The sequence below is a fragment of the Hemitrygon akajei genome, unplaced genomic scaffold, assembly GCF_048418815.1.
Source record: "Hemitrygon akajei unplaced genomic scaffold, sHemAka1.3 Scf000036, whole genome shotgun sequence".
Taxonomy (NCBI): Eukaryota; Metazoa; Chordata; class Chondrichthyes; order Myliobatiformes; family Dasyatidae; genus Hemitrygon; species Hemitrygon akajei.
The window spans coordinates 9,893,625-9,908,192 of NW_027331922.1; the positions used below are offsets into that span (position 1 = coordinate 9,893,625).

The 14,568-nt window shown below is 50.7% G+C and overlaps 1 protein-coding gene across 1 annotated transcript in view; it reads left to right on the forward strand.

Annotated features, from left to right (window-relative positions):
• LOC140720101 (uncharacterized) overlaps positions 1-14,568 on the forward strand; it is a 50,292-nt gene that overhangs the window by 22,312 nt on the left and 13,412 nt on the right. Inside the window, exon 4 of the mRNA XM_073034999.1 lies at positions 12,132-12,258. Coding sequence (XP_072891100.1) covers positions 12,132-12,258 — 127 coding nt within the window. The remainder of the gene's footprint in view (positions 1-12,131; positions 12,259-14,568) is intronic.

Here is a 14,568-nt window from a genome sequence, read left to right on the forward strand (position 1 = left end):
GGTTTGAGCGTAAGCGCTCCCATTGCCCTGCGTATCGCCGGGGCTTCAGACCCTTTGTGCTCTGGAAACCATGGCCCCGGGTAACCAGCAACACCCTCCGAAGAAAGCGAGCCCCCTCCCTCCGAGAAGACGTCAGAAAAATATATTTCCGTTTTTAGACTGTGTAGTACTAATTAAAGAAAGCGGACATTGAGATATTGAAGTTTACAGGAAACCAACACACGCTGAGCCGTATCTGAGAGTTGACTCTCTTCGCCCATGAGAACATAAGCTGGGGTTTGTCAGTAATTCAGAGAAGTTTTGAAAGCGTGCGGTTACACTGACTGGGCCGTTATACAGACAGCAAAAATAAAAATAGCAGCAACGTCAGCCCAACAGAAGGAACTTCAGCAGTTCTCTCAGACCCTGCATCATCTTCTGTCTATAAGTTTCTCTCTCTCCTTTTTCTCCACTCCCTCTATCTCCTCTGCCTTTCAATCTCACGGCCCTCCTCACTAAGTCTTCCCTTTTTGTCTCCCCGCCCTCTTGACCCCACTTTCCCTCTTCCCACTCTCTCCAGCTCACAGTGAACGTTGCTGACTGAAGTGCGATCGGGCCTTCTGTCATTTTCCCGGGAAAAGCGCCGCTCACTGGACAGTGGGGATCAGTTATATCCTCCACAGTAAGTAAGGGGAGAGTTGAACGGTAATGGGGGCTTTGAGAGTGGCTCGGCACCAACAGTACCCACATTAAGAGTGAAGCACATTTCTAACCATCCAATCACAAACTCACGGGGTAGGACACAGAGTGAAACTGCTCACTTCCACAGAGCGTGTGATGGGACGGTATGGAGGGTTATTCACTCTGTGCCTGACCCCCGGGATTGTGTGATGGGACGGTGTGGAGGGGAATTCAGTGTGTCTAACCATGTGCAAGGATAGTGGGACTGTGTGGAGGGAGATTCACTCTGTGTCTGACCTCGGGAGCGTGTGATGGGACGGTACGGAGGGTTATTCACTCTGTGTCTGACCCCCGGGATTGTGTGATGGGACGGTGTGCAGGGTAATCCAGTGTGTCTAATCATTTGCAAGGATAGTGGGACGGTGTGGTGGGAGATTCAATTTGTGTCTGACAAATGGAGTGTGTGACGGGACGCTGTGGAGTGAGATTCACTCTGTGTCTGACCCCGGGAGTGTGTGATGGGACGGTGTGGAAGGTGATTCACTCTGTGTCTGAACCCGGGAGTGTGTGATGTGACGGTAAGGAGAGAGATTCACTCAGTGTCTGACCCCAGGAGTGTGTGATGGGACGGGGTGGAGGGAGTTTCACTCTGTGTCTGACCCCGGGAGTGTGCGTTGGGTCTGTGTGGAGGGAGGTTCACTCTGTGTCTGACCACGGGAGTGTGTGATGGGACGGTGTGGAGGGAGGTTCACTCTGTCCCTGACCCCCGGGATTGTGTGATGGGACGGTGTGGAGGGGAATTCAGTGTGTCTAACCATGTGCAAGGATAGTGGGACTGTGTGGAGGGAGATTCACTCTGTGTCTGACCTCGGGAGCGTGTGATGGGACGGTATGGAGGGTTATTCACTCTGTGTCTGACCCCCGGGATTGTGTGATGGGACGGTGTGGAGGGGAATTCAGTGTGTCTAACCATGTGCAAGGATAGTGGGACTGTGTGGAGGGAGATTCACTCTGTGTCTGACCTCGGGAGCGTGTGATGGGACGGTATGGAGGGTTATTCACTCTGTGTCTGACCCCCGGGATTGTGTGATGGGACGGTGTGCAGGGTAATTCAGTGTGTCTAATCATTTGCAAGGATAGTGGGACGGTGTGGAGGGAGATTCAATTTGTGTCTGACAAATGGAGTGTGTGACGGGACGCTGTGGAGTGAGATTCACTCTGTGTCTGACCCCGGGAGTGTGTGATGGGACGGTGTGGAAGGTGATTCACTCTGTGTCTGAACCCGGGAGTGTGTGATGTGACGGTAAGGAGAGAGATTCACTCAGTGTCTGACCCCAGGAGTGTGTGATGGGACGGGGTGGAGGGAGTTTCACTCTGTGTCTGACCCCGGGAGTGTGCGTTGGGTCTGTGTGGAGGGAGGTTCACTCTGTGTCTGACCACGGGAGTGTGTGATGGGACGGTGTGGAAGGTGATTCACTCTGTGTCTGAACCCGGGAGTGTGTGATGTGACGGTAAGGAAAGAGATTCACTCTGTGACTGACCTCGGGAGTTTGTGATGGAATGGCGTGGAAGGAGATTCATTCTGTGACTGACCCCGGGAGGTTGTGATGCGACGGGGTGGAGGGAGTATTCCTCTGTGTCTGACCGCGGGAGTGTGTGATGGGACGGTGTGGAGGGAGGTTCACTCTGTCCCTGACCCCGGGAGTGTGTGATGGGACGGTGTGGAGGGAGATTCACTCTGTGTCTGACCCCGGGAGTGTGTGATGGGACGGTGTGGAGGGAGATTCACTCTCTGTCTGACCCCGGGAGTGCGACATGGGACGGTGCGGAGGGAGATTCACTCTGTGTCTGACCCTGGGAGTGTTTGATGGGACGGGTTGGAGGTTGATGGAATGGAATGCGGGGAGCTTCACTCTGGAGTGGACATATCATCTGTGTATCTGACACAGAGTCAAGATCCCAAAACACAGTCCCAGCACATACATACTGTGTTAGCCACAGAATAAAGTTGCTTCCACACCGTCCACTCACCCTCCCCCGTGGTCAGACAAGGAATGAATCTCCCTCAAACACTCCAACAGACGTCCCATCAGTCACTCCCGGGGTCAGACACAGAGTGAATTTCGCTCAACACCGTTCCATTATCCTTTCACATGGTTAGACAAAGTGAATCCCCCTCCACACCGTCCAATCACCCACTCCCGGGATCAGACAGAGAATGAATTCCCCCTCCACACCGTCCCAACGCACACTCCTGGGATCAGACACAGAGGGATGCTCCCTCAACCCCATCCCATCACACACTCCCGGGGTCAGACTCAGAGTGAATCTCGCTACACAGCGTCCCATCATACACTTCCGGGATCAATCACAGAGTGAATCTCCCTACACACCGTCCCATCATACAATCCCGGGATCAAACACAGGCTGAGGAAACCTCCACACCGTCCCGACACACTCTACAGGGGTCAGTCACAGAATGAATCTCCCTCCACACCGTCCCATCACACACTCCCGGGTTTAGACACAGAGTGAATCTCCTTACACACCGTCCCATCACACACTTCCGAGGTCAGAAACATAGTAAATCTCCCTCCACACCGACCCATCACACTCTCCCTGGGTCAGACAGAGAGTGAATCTCCCTTCACACCGTCACATCACACACTTCCTGGGTCAGAAACAGAGTAAATCTCCCTCCACACCGACCCATCACACTCTCCCTGTGTCAGACAGAGAGTGAATCTCCCTTCACACCGTCACATCACACACTCCCGGGGTCAGACACAGACTGAATCTCCCTCCACACAGTCCTATCAAACACTGCCGGGGTCAGAAAGAGATTGAAGCTCCCGCCCTCCGTCTCTGCCCCATTCACTTCTCGATGGAGAAGTTGAGTCCGTTTTTACGAGCTGCACATTCATGTAAGTCTCTGTGTCGTCCATCCTCTCGAGGATCCTCTGCGTCTCTGAGCTCAGCGAGACAAACAAACATCAGATGAGCAGCTGATAAATAGAGGAGCCGAGAGCAGGGGGAGGAAGTGCTGGGGAAGAGGGAGATTGAGGGTGTGAGAGGTGCTGGTCTGGACCGATGAGTGTGGCTGGAGGAAGAGTAATGAGAGTGGGAAGAAACAGAGGGAGACCAGGTTGCGGGGAAGGAAAGGGATTTGGGGAAACAGAGACGTGGTATACTGGGGTCAGAAAGGGGCGATGTTAGGAGACAGTGGGTTCAACATAGAGATACCTGATTCTTGCCGAGAAATTAAGGGGAGAGAGTGAGAATACAGAGGGCGAGGTAACTGGCGAAAGCAGGAGAACGAGAGAGACAGAGAAATGGACAGGGTGGTGGGGCGAAGGAATAGAAGGAGGAGCGAAATCCCTACCGAGAGGGAGGAATGTTGCAGGGAGGGGACGATTGAGGGAGAATGAATACGGAAATTTGAGGGACACCCCCACCTCCAGTTGATTCCTGGTTTGAGCGTAAGCGCTCCCATTGCTCTGCGTATCGCCGGGGCTTCAGACCCTCTGTGCTCTGGAAACCATGGCCCCGGGTAACCAGCAACACCCTCCGAAGAAAGCGAGCCCCCTCCCTCCGAGAAGACGTCAGAAAAATATATTTCCGTTTTTAGACTGTGTAGTACTAATTAAAGAAAGCGGACATTGAGATATTGAAGTTTACAGGAAACCAACACACGCTGAGCCGTATCTGAGAGTTGACTCTCTTCGCCCATGAGAACATAAGCTGGGGTTTGTCAGTAATTCAGAGAAGTTTTGAAAGCGTGCGGTTACACTGACTGGGCCGTTATACAGACAGCAAAAATAAAAATAGCAGCAACGTCAGCCCAACAGAAGGAACTTCAGCAGTTCTCTCAGACCCTGCATCATCTTCTGTCTATAAGTTTCTCTCTCTCCTTTTTCTCCACTCCCTCTATCTCCTCTGCCTTTCAATCTCACGGCCCTCCTCACTAAGTCTTCCCTTTTTGTCTCCCCGCCCTCTTGACCCCACTTTCCATCTTCCCACTCTCTCCCGCTCACAGTGAACGTTGCTGACTGAAGTGCGATCGGGCCTTCTGTCGTTTTCCCGGGAAAAGCGCCGCTCACTGGACAGTGGGGATCAGTTACATCCTCTACAGTAAGTACGGGGAGAGTTGAACGGTAATGGGGGCTTTGAGAGCGGCTCGGCGCTAACAGAACCCACATTAAGAGTGAAGCACCTTTCTAACCATCCAATCACAAACTCACGGTGTAGGACACAGAGTGAAACTGCTCACTTCCACAGAGCGTGTGATGGGACGGTATGGAGGGTTATTCACTCTGTGTCTGACCCCCTGGATTGTGTGATGGGACGGTGTGGAGGGGAATTCAGTGTGTCTAACCATGTGCAAGGATAGTGGGACGGTGTGGAGGGAGATTCAATTTGTGTCTGACCCCGGGAGTGTGAGATGGGACGGGTTGGAGGTTGATGGAATGGAATGCAGGGAACTTCACTCTGGAGTGGACATATCATCTGTGTATCTGTGTTAGACACAGAATAAAGTCGCTTCCACACCGTCCACTCACACTCTCCCGTGGTCAGACACGGAGTGAATCTCCCTAAAACGCTCCCACAGACGTCCCATCAGTCACTCCCAGGGTCAGACACAGAGTGAATCTCCACACCGTTCCATTATCCTCACACTCCTGGGGTCAGACGCAGAGTGAATCTCCCTTCACACCGTCCCATCGCACACTCCCGGGGTCAGACACAGAGGGCTGCTCCCTGCACCCCTTCCCATCACAACCTCCCGGGGTCAGTCACAGAATGAATCTCCCTTCACGCCGTCCCAACACAAACTCCCGGGGTCAGTCACAGAGGGAATCTCCCTCCACACCGTCACATCACACAATCCAGGGGTCAGTCACAGTGTGAATCTCCTTCAAAACCGTCCCATCACAACCTCCCGGGGTCAGTCACAGAATGGATCTCCCTCCACGCCGTCCCATCACACACTCTCGGTGTCAGTCACAGTGTGAATCTTCCTCCACGCCATCCCATCACATAGTCTCGGGGTCGGACACATGTTGATTCTCCATCCACACCGTCACGTCACACACTCCCGGGATCAGACATACAATGAATATCCCTTCATACTGTCCCATCGCACACTCCCGGGGTCAGACACAGAGGGATGCTTCCTCCACCCCGTCCCATCACAATCTCCCGGGTTCAGTCGCAGAGTGAATCTCCCTCCACGCCGTCCCATCACAAAATCCCGGGGTCAGTCACAGAATGAATCTGCCTTCACGCCGTCCCAACACAAACTCCCGGGGTCAGTCACAGAGGGAATCTCCCTCCACACCGTCTCATAACACACTCCAGGGGTCAGTCACAGTGTGAATCTCCTTCAACACCGTCCCATCACAACTTCCCGGGGTCAGTCACAGAATGGATCTCCCTCCACGCCGTCCCATCACACACTCCCGGTGTCAGTCACAGTGTGAATCTTCCTCCACGCCATCCCATCACACAGTCTCGGGGTCGGACACATGTTGATTCTCCATCCACACCGTCAAGTCACACACTCCCGGGATCAGACATACAATGAATATCCCTTCATACTGTCCCATCGCACACTCCCGGGGTCAGACACAGAGGGATGCTTCCTCCACCCCGTCCCATCACAACCTCCCGGGTTCAGTCACAGAGTGAATCTCCCTCCACACCGTCCCATCACACACTACCGGCGACAGAAAAAGATTGAATCTCCCTCCACGCCGTCCCATCACAAAATCCCGGGGTCAGTCACAGAGTGAATCTCCCTCAACACCGTCCCGTCATACACTCCCGGGATCAGACACAGGCTGAGGAACCCTCCACACCTTCCCATCGCACACTCGCGGGGTCAGTCACAGAGTGAATCTCCTTCCACACCGTCCCATCTCACACTCCCGGGGTCAGTCACAGTCTGAATCTCCTTCCACACCGTCCCATCACAACCTCCCGGGGTCTGTCACTGAGTGAATCTCCCTCCACACCGTCGCATGACACAATCCCGGGGTCAGACACAGAGTGAATCTCCCTCCGCACCGTCCCATCAGACATTCCAGTGATCAGACACAGAGTAAATCTCCCTCCTACCGTCCGACCACACACTCCTGGAGTCAGATGGTGTGGAGGGAGATTCACACTGTGTTTGTCCCAGGCACTGTGTGATGGGACAGTGCGGAGGGTGATTCGCACTTTGTCTAACCATGGGAGTGTGTGTTGGGACGGTGTGGAGGGAAATTCACTGTGTCTGACAAAGTGAAAAGATAATTGGACGGTGCGGAGGGAGCTGTGCTCTGTGTCTGACAAATGGGGTGTATGATGGGACGGTGTGGAGGCAGATTCACTCTGTGTCTGACCCCGGGAGTGTGTGATGGGACGGTGTCGAGGGTGTTTCAGTCGTGTCTGTCCCCGGGAGTGTGTGATTGGACGGTATGGAGGGAGATTCACACTGTCTCTAACCACGGGAGTGTGTGATGGGACGGTGTGGAGTGAGATACACTTCCTGTCAGAACCAAGTTGTATCTAATTTGACTGTGTGGAGGGAGCTTCACACCGTGTCTAACCACAGGAGTGTGTGATAGGACGGTGTGGAGGGAGATTCTCTCTGTGACTGACGCCTGGAGAGTGTGACAGGACGTTGTGGAGGGAGATTCACTCTGCGTCTGATCCCGGGAGTGTGTGATGGGACGGTGAGGTGGGAGATTCGCACAGTGTCTAACCATGGGAGTGTGTGATGGGACGGTGAGGTGGGAGATTCACACAGTGTCTAACCATGGGAGTGTGTGATGGGACGGTGTGGAGGGAAATCCACTGTGTCTGACAAAGTGAAAAGATAATTGGACGGTGCGGAGGGAGCTCTCCTCTGTGTCTGACAAATGGAGTATATGATGGGACGGTGTGGAGGGAGATCCACTCTGTACCTGACTCGGAAAAGTCTGATGTGTCGGATTGTAGCGAGATTCACTCTGTGGCTGATACCGGGAGTGTGTGATGGGACGGTGTGGATGGTGTTTCAGTCGTGCCTGACCCCGGGAGTGTGTGATGGGACGGTGTTGAGGGGGATTCAATCTGTCTCTGACACTGTGTGTGAGATTGGATGGTGTGAAAGGGAATTCACTGTGTCAAACCATGTGATGGGTAATTAGACGTTGTGGTGGGAGCTTTACTCTGTGTCTGACAAATGGAGTGTGTGACGGGACGTTGTGGAGTGAGATTCACTCTGTGTCTGACCCAGGGACCGTGTGAAGTGACGGTGTGGAGGGAGTTTCACTCCTTGTCTGACCCCGTTATTGTTTGATGGGACGGTGTGGAGGGGGATTCAATCTGTGTCTGACACTGTGTGTGAGATTGGATGGTGTGAAAGGGAATTCACTGTGTGTAACCATGTGAAAAGATAATAGGACGGTGTGGAGGGAGCTTCACCTTGTTTCTGACAAATGGGGTGTGTGACGGGACGTTGTGGAGGGGGATTCACTCTGTGTCTGACCCCGGGACTGTATGATGGGACGTTGTGGAGGGTGATTCACTCTGTGTCTGACCCCGTGTGTGTGTGTGATGGGACGTTCTGTAGGGAATTTACACTGTCTCGAACCAAGGGATTGCGTGATGGGACCTTGTGGATTGAGAATCTCTCTGTGTCTCACCATGGGAGTGTGTGTCGGGACGTTGTGGAGGGAGAGTCATTCTGTGTCTGACCCAGGGAGCGTGTGACGGGACATTGTGGATGGAGATTCACTCTGTGTCTGACACTTGGTGTGTGATTGGATGGTGTTGAGGGAATTTTACACTGTCTCTAACCACGGGATTGTGTGATGGGACGGTGTGGAGGGTGTTTCACTCTGCGTCTGACAACTGGAGTGTGTGATGGGACGGTGTGGAGGAAGGTTCACTGTGTGCCTGACCCCGGGAGTGTGTGATGTGACGGTGTTGAGGGAGTATCACTCCTTGTCTGACCCCGGGAGTGTGTGATGGGACGGTGTGTTGGGAGGTACTCTGTGTCTGACCATGTGAAACGATAATTAGACGGTGTGCAGGGAGCTTTACTCTGTGACTGGCAACTGGAGTTTGTGATGGGGCGGTGTGGAGCGGTATTCACTTTGTCTAACCATGTGAAAGGATAATGGGACGGTGTGGAGGGAGATTCACTCGGTGTCTGACAACTGGAATGTGTGATGGAAGTGTATAAGGAGATTCGCACCGTGCCTGACCACGGGGGTGTGTGAGTGGACGGTGTGGAAGCAACTTTATTCTGTGGCTAACACAGTATGCATGTGCTGGAACTGTGTTTTGGGATCTTGACTCTGTGTCAGATACACAGATGATATATCCACTCCAGAGTGAAGCTCCCTGCACTCCATCCCTTCTCCCTCCAACCCGTCCCATTAAACTGTCCCGGATTCAGTCGCAGAGAGAACCTCCCTCCACTCCGTCCATCACACACTACTGGGGTCAGAAACATTGTCAAGCTCCCTCACACCTTTGACTTTATTTCTGCTCACTTCCACCGGATATCGATCCCTCACTTCTCAGTTTCCCTACCACTCTGTGTGTACAGACCGGTCGTCTGGATTCACTCCACTTCCCCACAGTGATTGCAAACTCACCAACCCTCCACAGCCCTCTCTCCCCTGCCTCACACTCCTCAGTTCTACCTCTGGTCTCACACACACTTGTTAACTCTGAGACAGACACACTGTTGGAGCGCTGAAGTGCTGGAGATTGGTGAGAGGGGAGAGATGGAGTGAAGAGGGAGATTCGGTCTGTTTCTGAATCCGTTACTGTGTTATCGGACTGTAAGGCGGCAGATTCTCTCTGGGTCTTATCCCGGGAGTGTGACCTCGGAGAGTGTTCAGGGAGATTCACTTTGTGTCTGACCCCGGGGGAGTGTGATGGGACGGTGTGGAGAGAGAATCAGTGTGTGCTTGACCCCGGGAGTTTGTGTTGGAACGGTGTTCAGGGAGCTTCGCTCTGTGTCTGACCGAGAAAGTGTACGATGGGACAGTGTGGAGGGACTTAACTTACTTTCTGACCACGAGAGTGGGTAATGGGACGGACTGGACGGAGTTTCAGTCTGTGCCTGACCCCAGGAGTGTGTGATGGGACGGTGAGGAGTGAGATTCACTCTGAGTCTGACCCCAGGAGTATGTGATGGAACGGTGTGGAGAGAGATTCACTCTGTGTCTGACCATGGGAGAATGTGATGGGACGCTGTGGAGGGAGCGTCACTGTGTGTCTGACCCCGGGAGTGTGTGATGTGACCGTGTGGAAGGGGATTCATTGTGTCTAACCATGTGAAAGGATAATGGGACGGTGTGGAGCGAGATTCACTCTGTGTCTGACCCCGGGAGTGTGTAATAGGACTGTGTGGAGGGTGCTTCGTTCTGTGTCTAACAACTGGAGTGTGTGAGGGGACCGTGTGGAGCGAGATTCACTCCGTGTCTGACCCCGGGAGTGTCTGCTGCGACGTCTGTGGGAGTGTTTGAGGGAGATTCAGTCCGTGTCTGACCACGGGGTTGTGTGAGGGGACGGTGTGGAAGCAACTTTATTCTGTGTCTAATACAATGTATATGTGCTGGCACTGTGTTTTGGATCTTGACTCTGTGGTAGATACACAGATAATATATCCACTCCAGAGTGAAGCTCCCTGCACTCCATCCCTTCTCCCTCCACTCCATCCCTTCTCCCTCCAACCCGTCCCATTAAACTGTCCCGGATTCAGTCGCAGAGAGAAACTCCCTCCACTCCGTCCATCACACACTACTGGGGTCAGAAACATGGTCAAGCTCCCTCACACCGTTGGTGTTATTTCTGCTCGCTTCCACCGGATATCGATCTCTCGGTTCTCAGCTTCTCTACGTCTCTGTGTGTACAGACCGGTCGTCTGGATTCACTCCACTTCCCCAAAGTGACTGCAAACTCACCACACCTCCACAGCCCTCTCTCCCCTCCCCCTCACTCCTCAGTTCTACCTTTAGTCTCACACACACTTGTTATCTATGAGACAGACACACTGTTGGAGACTACAGGAAAATTGAAGTGCTGGAGATTGGTGAGAGGGGAGAGAGGAAGTGTAGAGGGAGATTCGCTCTGTTTCTGAATCCGTTACTGTGTTATCGAACTGTGAGGCGGCAGATTCACTCTGTGTCTGACCCCGGGAGTGTGTGAAGGGACGGTGTGGAGGGAGATTCACTCTGGGTCTTACCCCGGGAGTGTGTGATGGGACAGTGTGGAGGGAGCTTCATTCTGTGTCTGACCCAGAAAGTGTGCGATGGGACAGTGTGGAGGGTGTTTCAATCTGTGTCTGACCCCGGGATTCTGTAATAGGACGCTGTGGAGGGTGCTTCATTCTGTGTCTGACAACTGGAGTGTGTTATGGGATGGTTTGGAGGGAGCTTCACTGAGTCTGACGCCGGGTGTGTGTGATGGGACGGTGTGTAGGATGTTGGAGTATTTTTAATAGAGCTCTTGAACCCCGTCTGCTGGGCTGACGTCGCTGCTATTTTTATTTTTTGCTGTCTGTATGAGGGCCCAGTCAGTGTAGCCGCAAGCTTTCAATACTTCTCTGAAATACTGACAAACCCCAGTTTATGTTCTCATGGGTGATGCGTGTCGATGCTCAGACACTGCTCAGCGAGCTGCGGTTTCCTGTACACTTCAATATCTTAATGTCCGTTTTCTTTAATTAGTACTACGCAATCTAAAAATGTCAATCTATTGTTCTGACGTCTTCTCGAAGGGAGGGGGCTCGCTTACTTCGGTGGGTGTTGCGGGTTGCCCGGGACCGTGGTTTCCAGAGCACAGAGGGTCTGAAGCCCCAGCGATGAGCAAAGCAATAGGAGCGTTGACACTCAAGCCAGGAATCAGCTGGAGTTTGGGATAGTTGTGGTGTATTTTTTGCAGATCTCTCTGACAATGAAGGCTCTGAATCAGTGACAAAATATATCCGTCCGTCTTTCCGTCCCTGTTCACTCATAATCCCTCGTTCATCCCGCTCTTCCATTGCTTTCTCTCTCCCTTCTTCGCTTCCCATGTCCTTCCAACTTCCATATTTCTTCTCCCACAATCGCCCGTTCCGTGCAACCTTCCTCCCTCTATTCCTTCGCTCCCCCACCCTGTCCGTTTCTCTGTCTCTCTCTTTCTCCTGCTTTCGACAGTTAGCTCGCCCTCTGTATTCTCACACTCTCCCCTTAATTTCTCTGCAGGAATCCAACACCTCTATTTTGATCCCCCTCTCTCCTCACACCGCCCCTTTCTGACCCCAGTATACCACGTCTTCTTCTCCGCCAAGCCCTGTCTTCCCCCTCACTATCGCCTCCCTCTGTTTCTCTCCACTCACTACTCTTCCTCCAGCCACTCTCATCGCTCCAGAACAACCCCTCTCACACCCTCAATTTCCCTCTTCCCCAGCACTTCATCCCACTGCTCTCGGCTCCTCTCTTTATCAGTTGTTCATCTGGTGTTTGTTTGTCTCGCTGAGCTCAGAGACGCAGAGGATCCTCGACAGGATGGTCGACAGCAAGACTTACATGAATCTGCAGCTCGTAAAATCGGACTCACCGTCTCCATCGAGAAGTAAGTGGGGAAGTGACGGAGGGAGGGAGTTGAATCTCTTTCTCACGCAGGGAGTGTGTGATTGGAAAGTGTGGAGGGAGCTTCACTCTGTGTCTGACCCCGGGAGTGTGTGATGGGACGGTGTGAAGGGATATTCAGTCTGTGTCTGACCCCGGGACTCTGTGATGGGACGGTGTTGAGGGAGCTTTACTCTGTGTCTGACTCAGGGAGTGTGTGATGGAACAGTGTGGAGGGAGTTCCGCTTACATTCTAATCGCGAGAGTGTGCAATGGGAGAGACTGGAGGGAGGTTCTCTCTGTGCCTAACCCCGGAGTGTGTGATGGGACGGTGTGGAGGAAGATTCACTCTGTGTCTGATCCTGGGAGTGCGTGATGTGATGCATTGGAACGGTCTGTGCATAACCCCGGGTGTGTTTGTTAGGACCGTATGGAGAGAGCTTGACTTTGTGAATGACCCCGGGATTTTGTGATGGTGTTGTAGGAGCTTCACCCTGTGTCTAACCACTGGAGTGAATGTTGGGCTCGTGTTAACGGGGCTTCACTCTGTGTCTTACCCCGGGTGTTTGTGATGGGACGGTGTGGAGGGAGATTCATTCTGTGTCTTACCCCGGGTGTGTGTGATGGGACGGTGTGGAGGGAGATTCACTCTGTGTCTGACCCCGGGAGTGTGTGATGGGAAGGTGTGGATGGAGATTCAATCTTTGTCTGAACCCGGGAGTGTGTGATGGAACGGTGTGGAGGGAGATTCACTCTGTGTCTGACCCCGGGAGTGTGTAGTGGAACAATGTCGAATGAGTTTCACTTGTGTCGATGTTGATGGATCTTCACTGTGACAATGCGGACATTCTCCGTCTTTTTCTCTGTCTTTTTCTGTCTGTCTGTTTGTCTGGGGAAGTGGTGGAGGGGATACAATTCTCTCGAACAATCGAGGCTCTGCATGAGTGACACATATCTCTCCGTCTTTCACTCCTTCTTCACTCATTGCATCCCTCTCAAATCGCCTTTTTCCTCTCACTTATCCCTCTCTTCCCTTTCTTTTTTAAATATTATTTATTTATTATTTTTTTAGAGATTACAAAGAATGAATGTGGTGATAAAATAGTGAGAATAATGATATAAATGATATTAACCCTCCGCCCTCATCTTAACCCTCCGCCCCTTAACCCTTATCTAAAAAAAAAACAAAGAAAAAAAAGAAAGAAAAGAAAGATTGCCTGGATATCGGAGGATCCCCACATGCTCCATGGAGTTCGAAATAATTTTGATATTTTTTTTCACATTCCCCAATTACTATAATTTTATCTTCAAAGGACCTATGTATCTAATCCTATCTTTTGTAAGTATGGGGACCAAATTTTCAAAAAATATATCATATTCATTTCTTAGATTATACGTAATTTTCTCAAGTGGAATACAACTATGTATTTCATTATTCCAACGATCCATAGTAAAATTTATATCAGATTTCCAAGTAACTGCGATAACTTTTTTGGCTACTGCCAAAGCAATTTTTAAAATTTTTTTCTGATACTTATTCAACTTAAATTTCGTTATTGTCCCTTCAATGTCTCCTAATAAAAATAATAATGGACTATGTGGGAGTTGTACTCCAATAATTTGTTCCAATAAAAGTCTTAAATTAATCCAAAATGGTTGAATTTTAAAACAAGACCAAGTAGAATGTAAAAAAGTACCAATTTCTGGTTCACATCGAAAACATTGGTCAGACATATTTGAATTTAATCTATTTATTTTCTGTGGTGTTATATATAATTGATGTAAAAAAAATTATATTGTATTAATCTAAGTCGAACATTTATTGTATTTCTCATACTATCAGAACACAAACTTGACCAATTTTTTCCATCAATTTTAACATTCAGATCAAATTCCCATTTTTGTCTTGATTTATGAATTCCGAATTTAATTGTCTACTTTTGAATCAAATTTTACATACCAGATGTAATTTTTTAAATGTTTCCTTTCTGAATTAATATTTCTATTTCACTAGGTTTTGGCATCAACATTGTTTGTCCCAGCTTTTCTCGTAAATAGGCTTATAATTGAAAATAACAGAAAAGAGTGTTATTTGATATTTTATATTTATTTTTTAAATGATCAAACGACATCAATATGCCTCCTTCAAAACAGTCACCTATATACTTAATCCCCTTTTGAAACCAGTTATGTAAAAGTTTAGTATGCATTGTAAAAGGAATAAGCCTATTTTGAATCAAAGTCCTTTTTGCTAATAAAGATTTCTTTATATCATCGTCAATATTTACCTCATTCCATAAAACAATCAAATGTC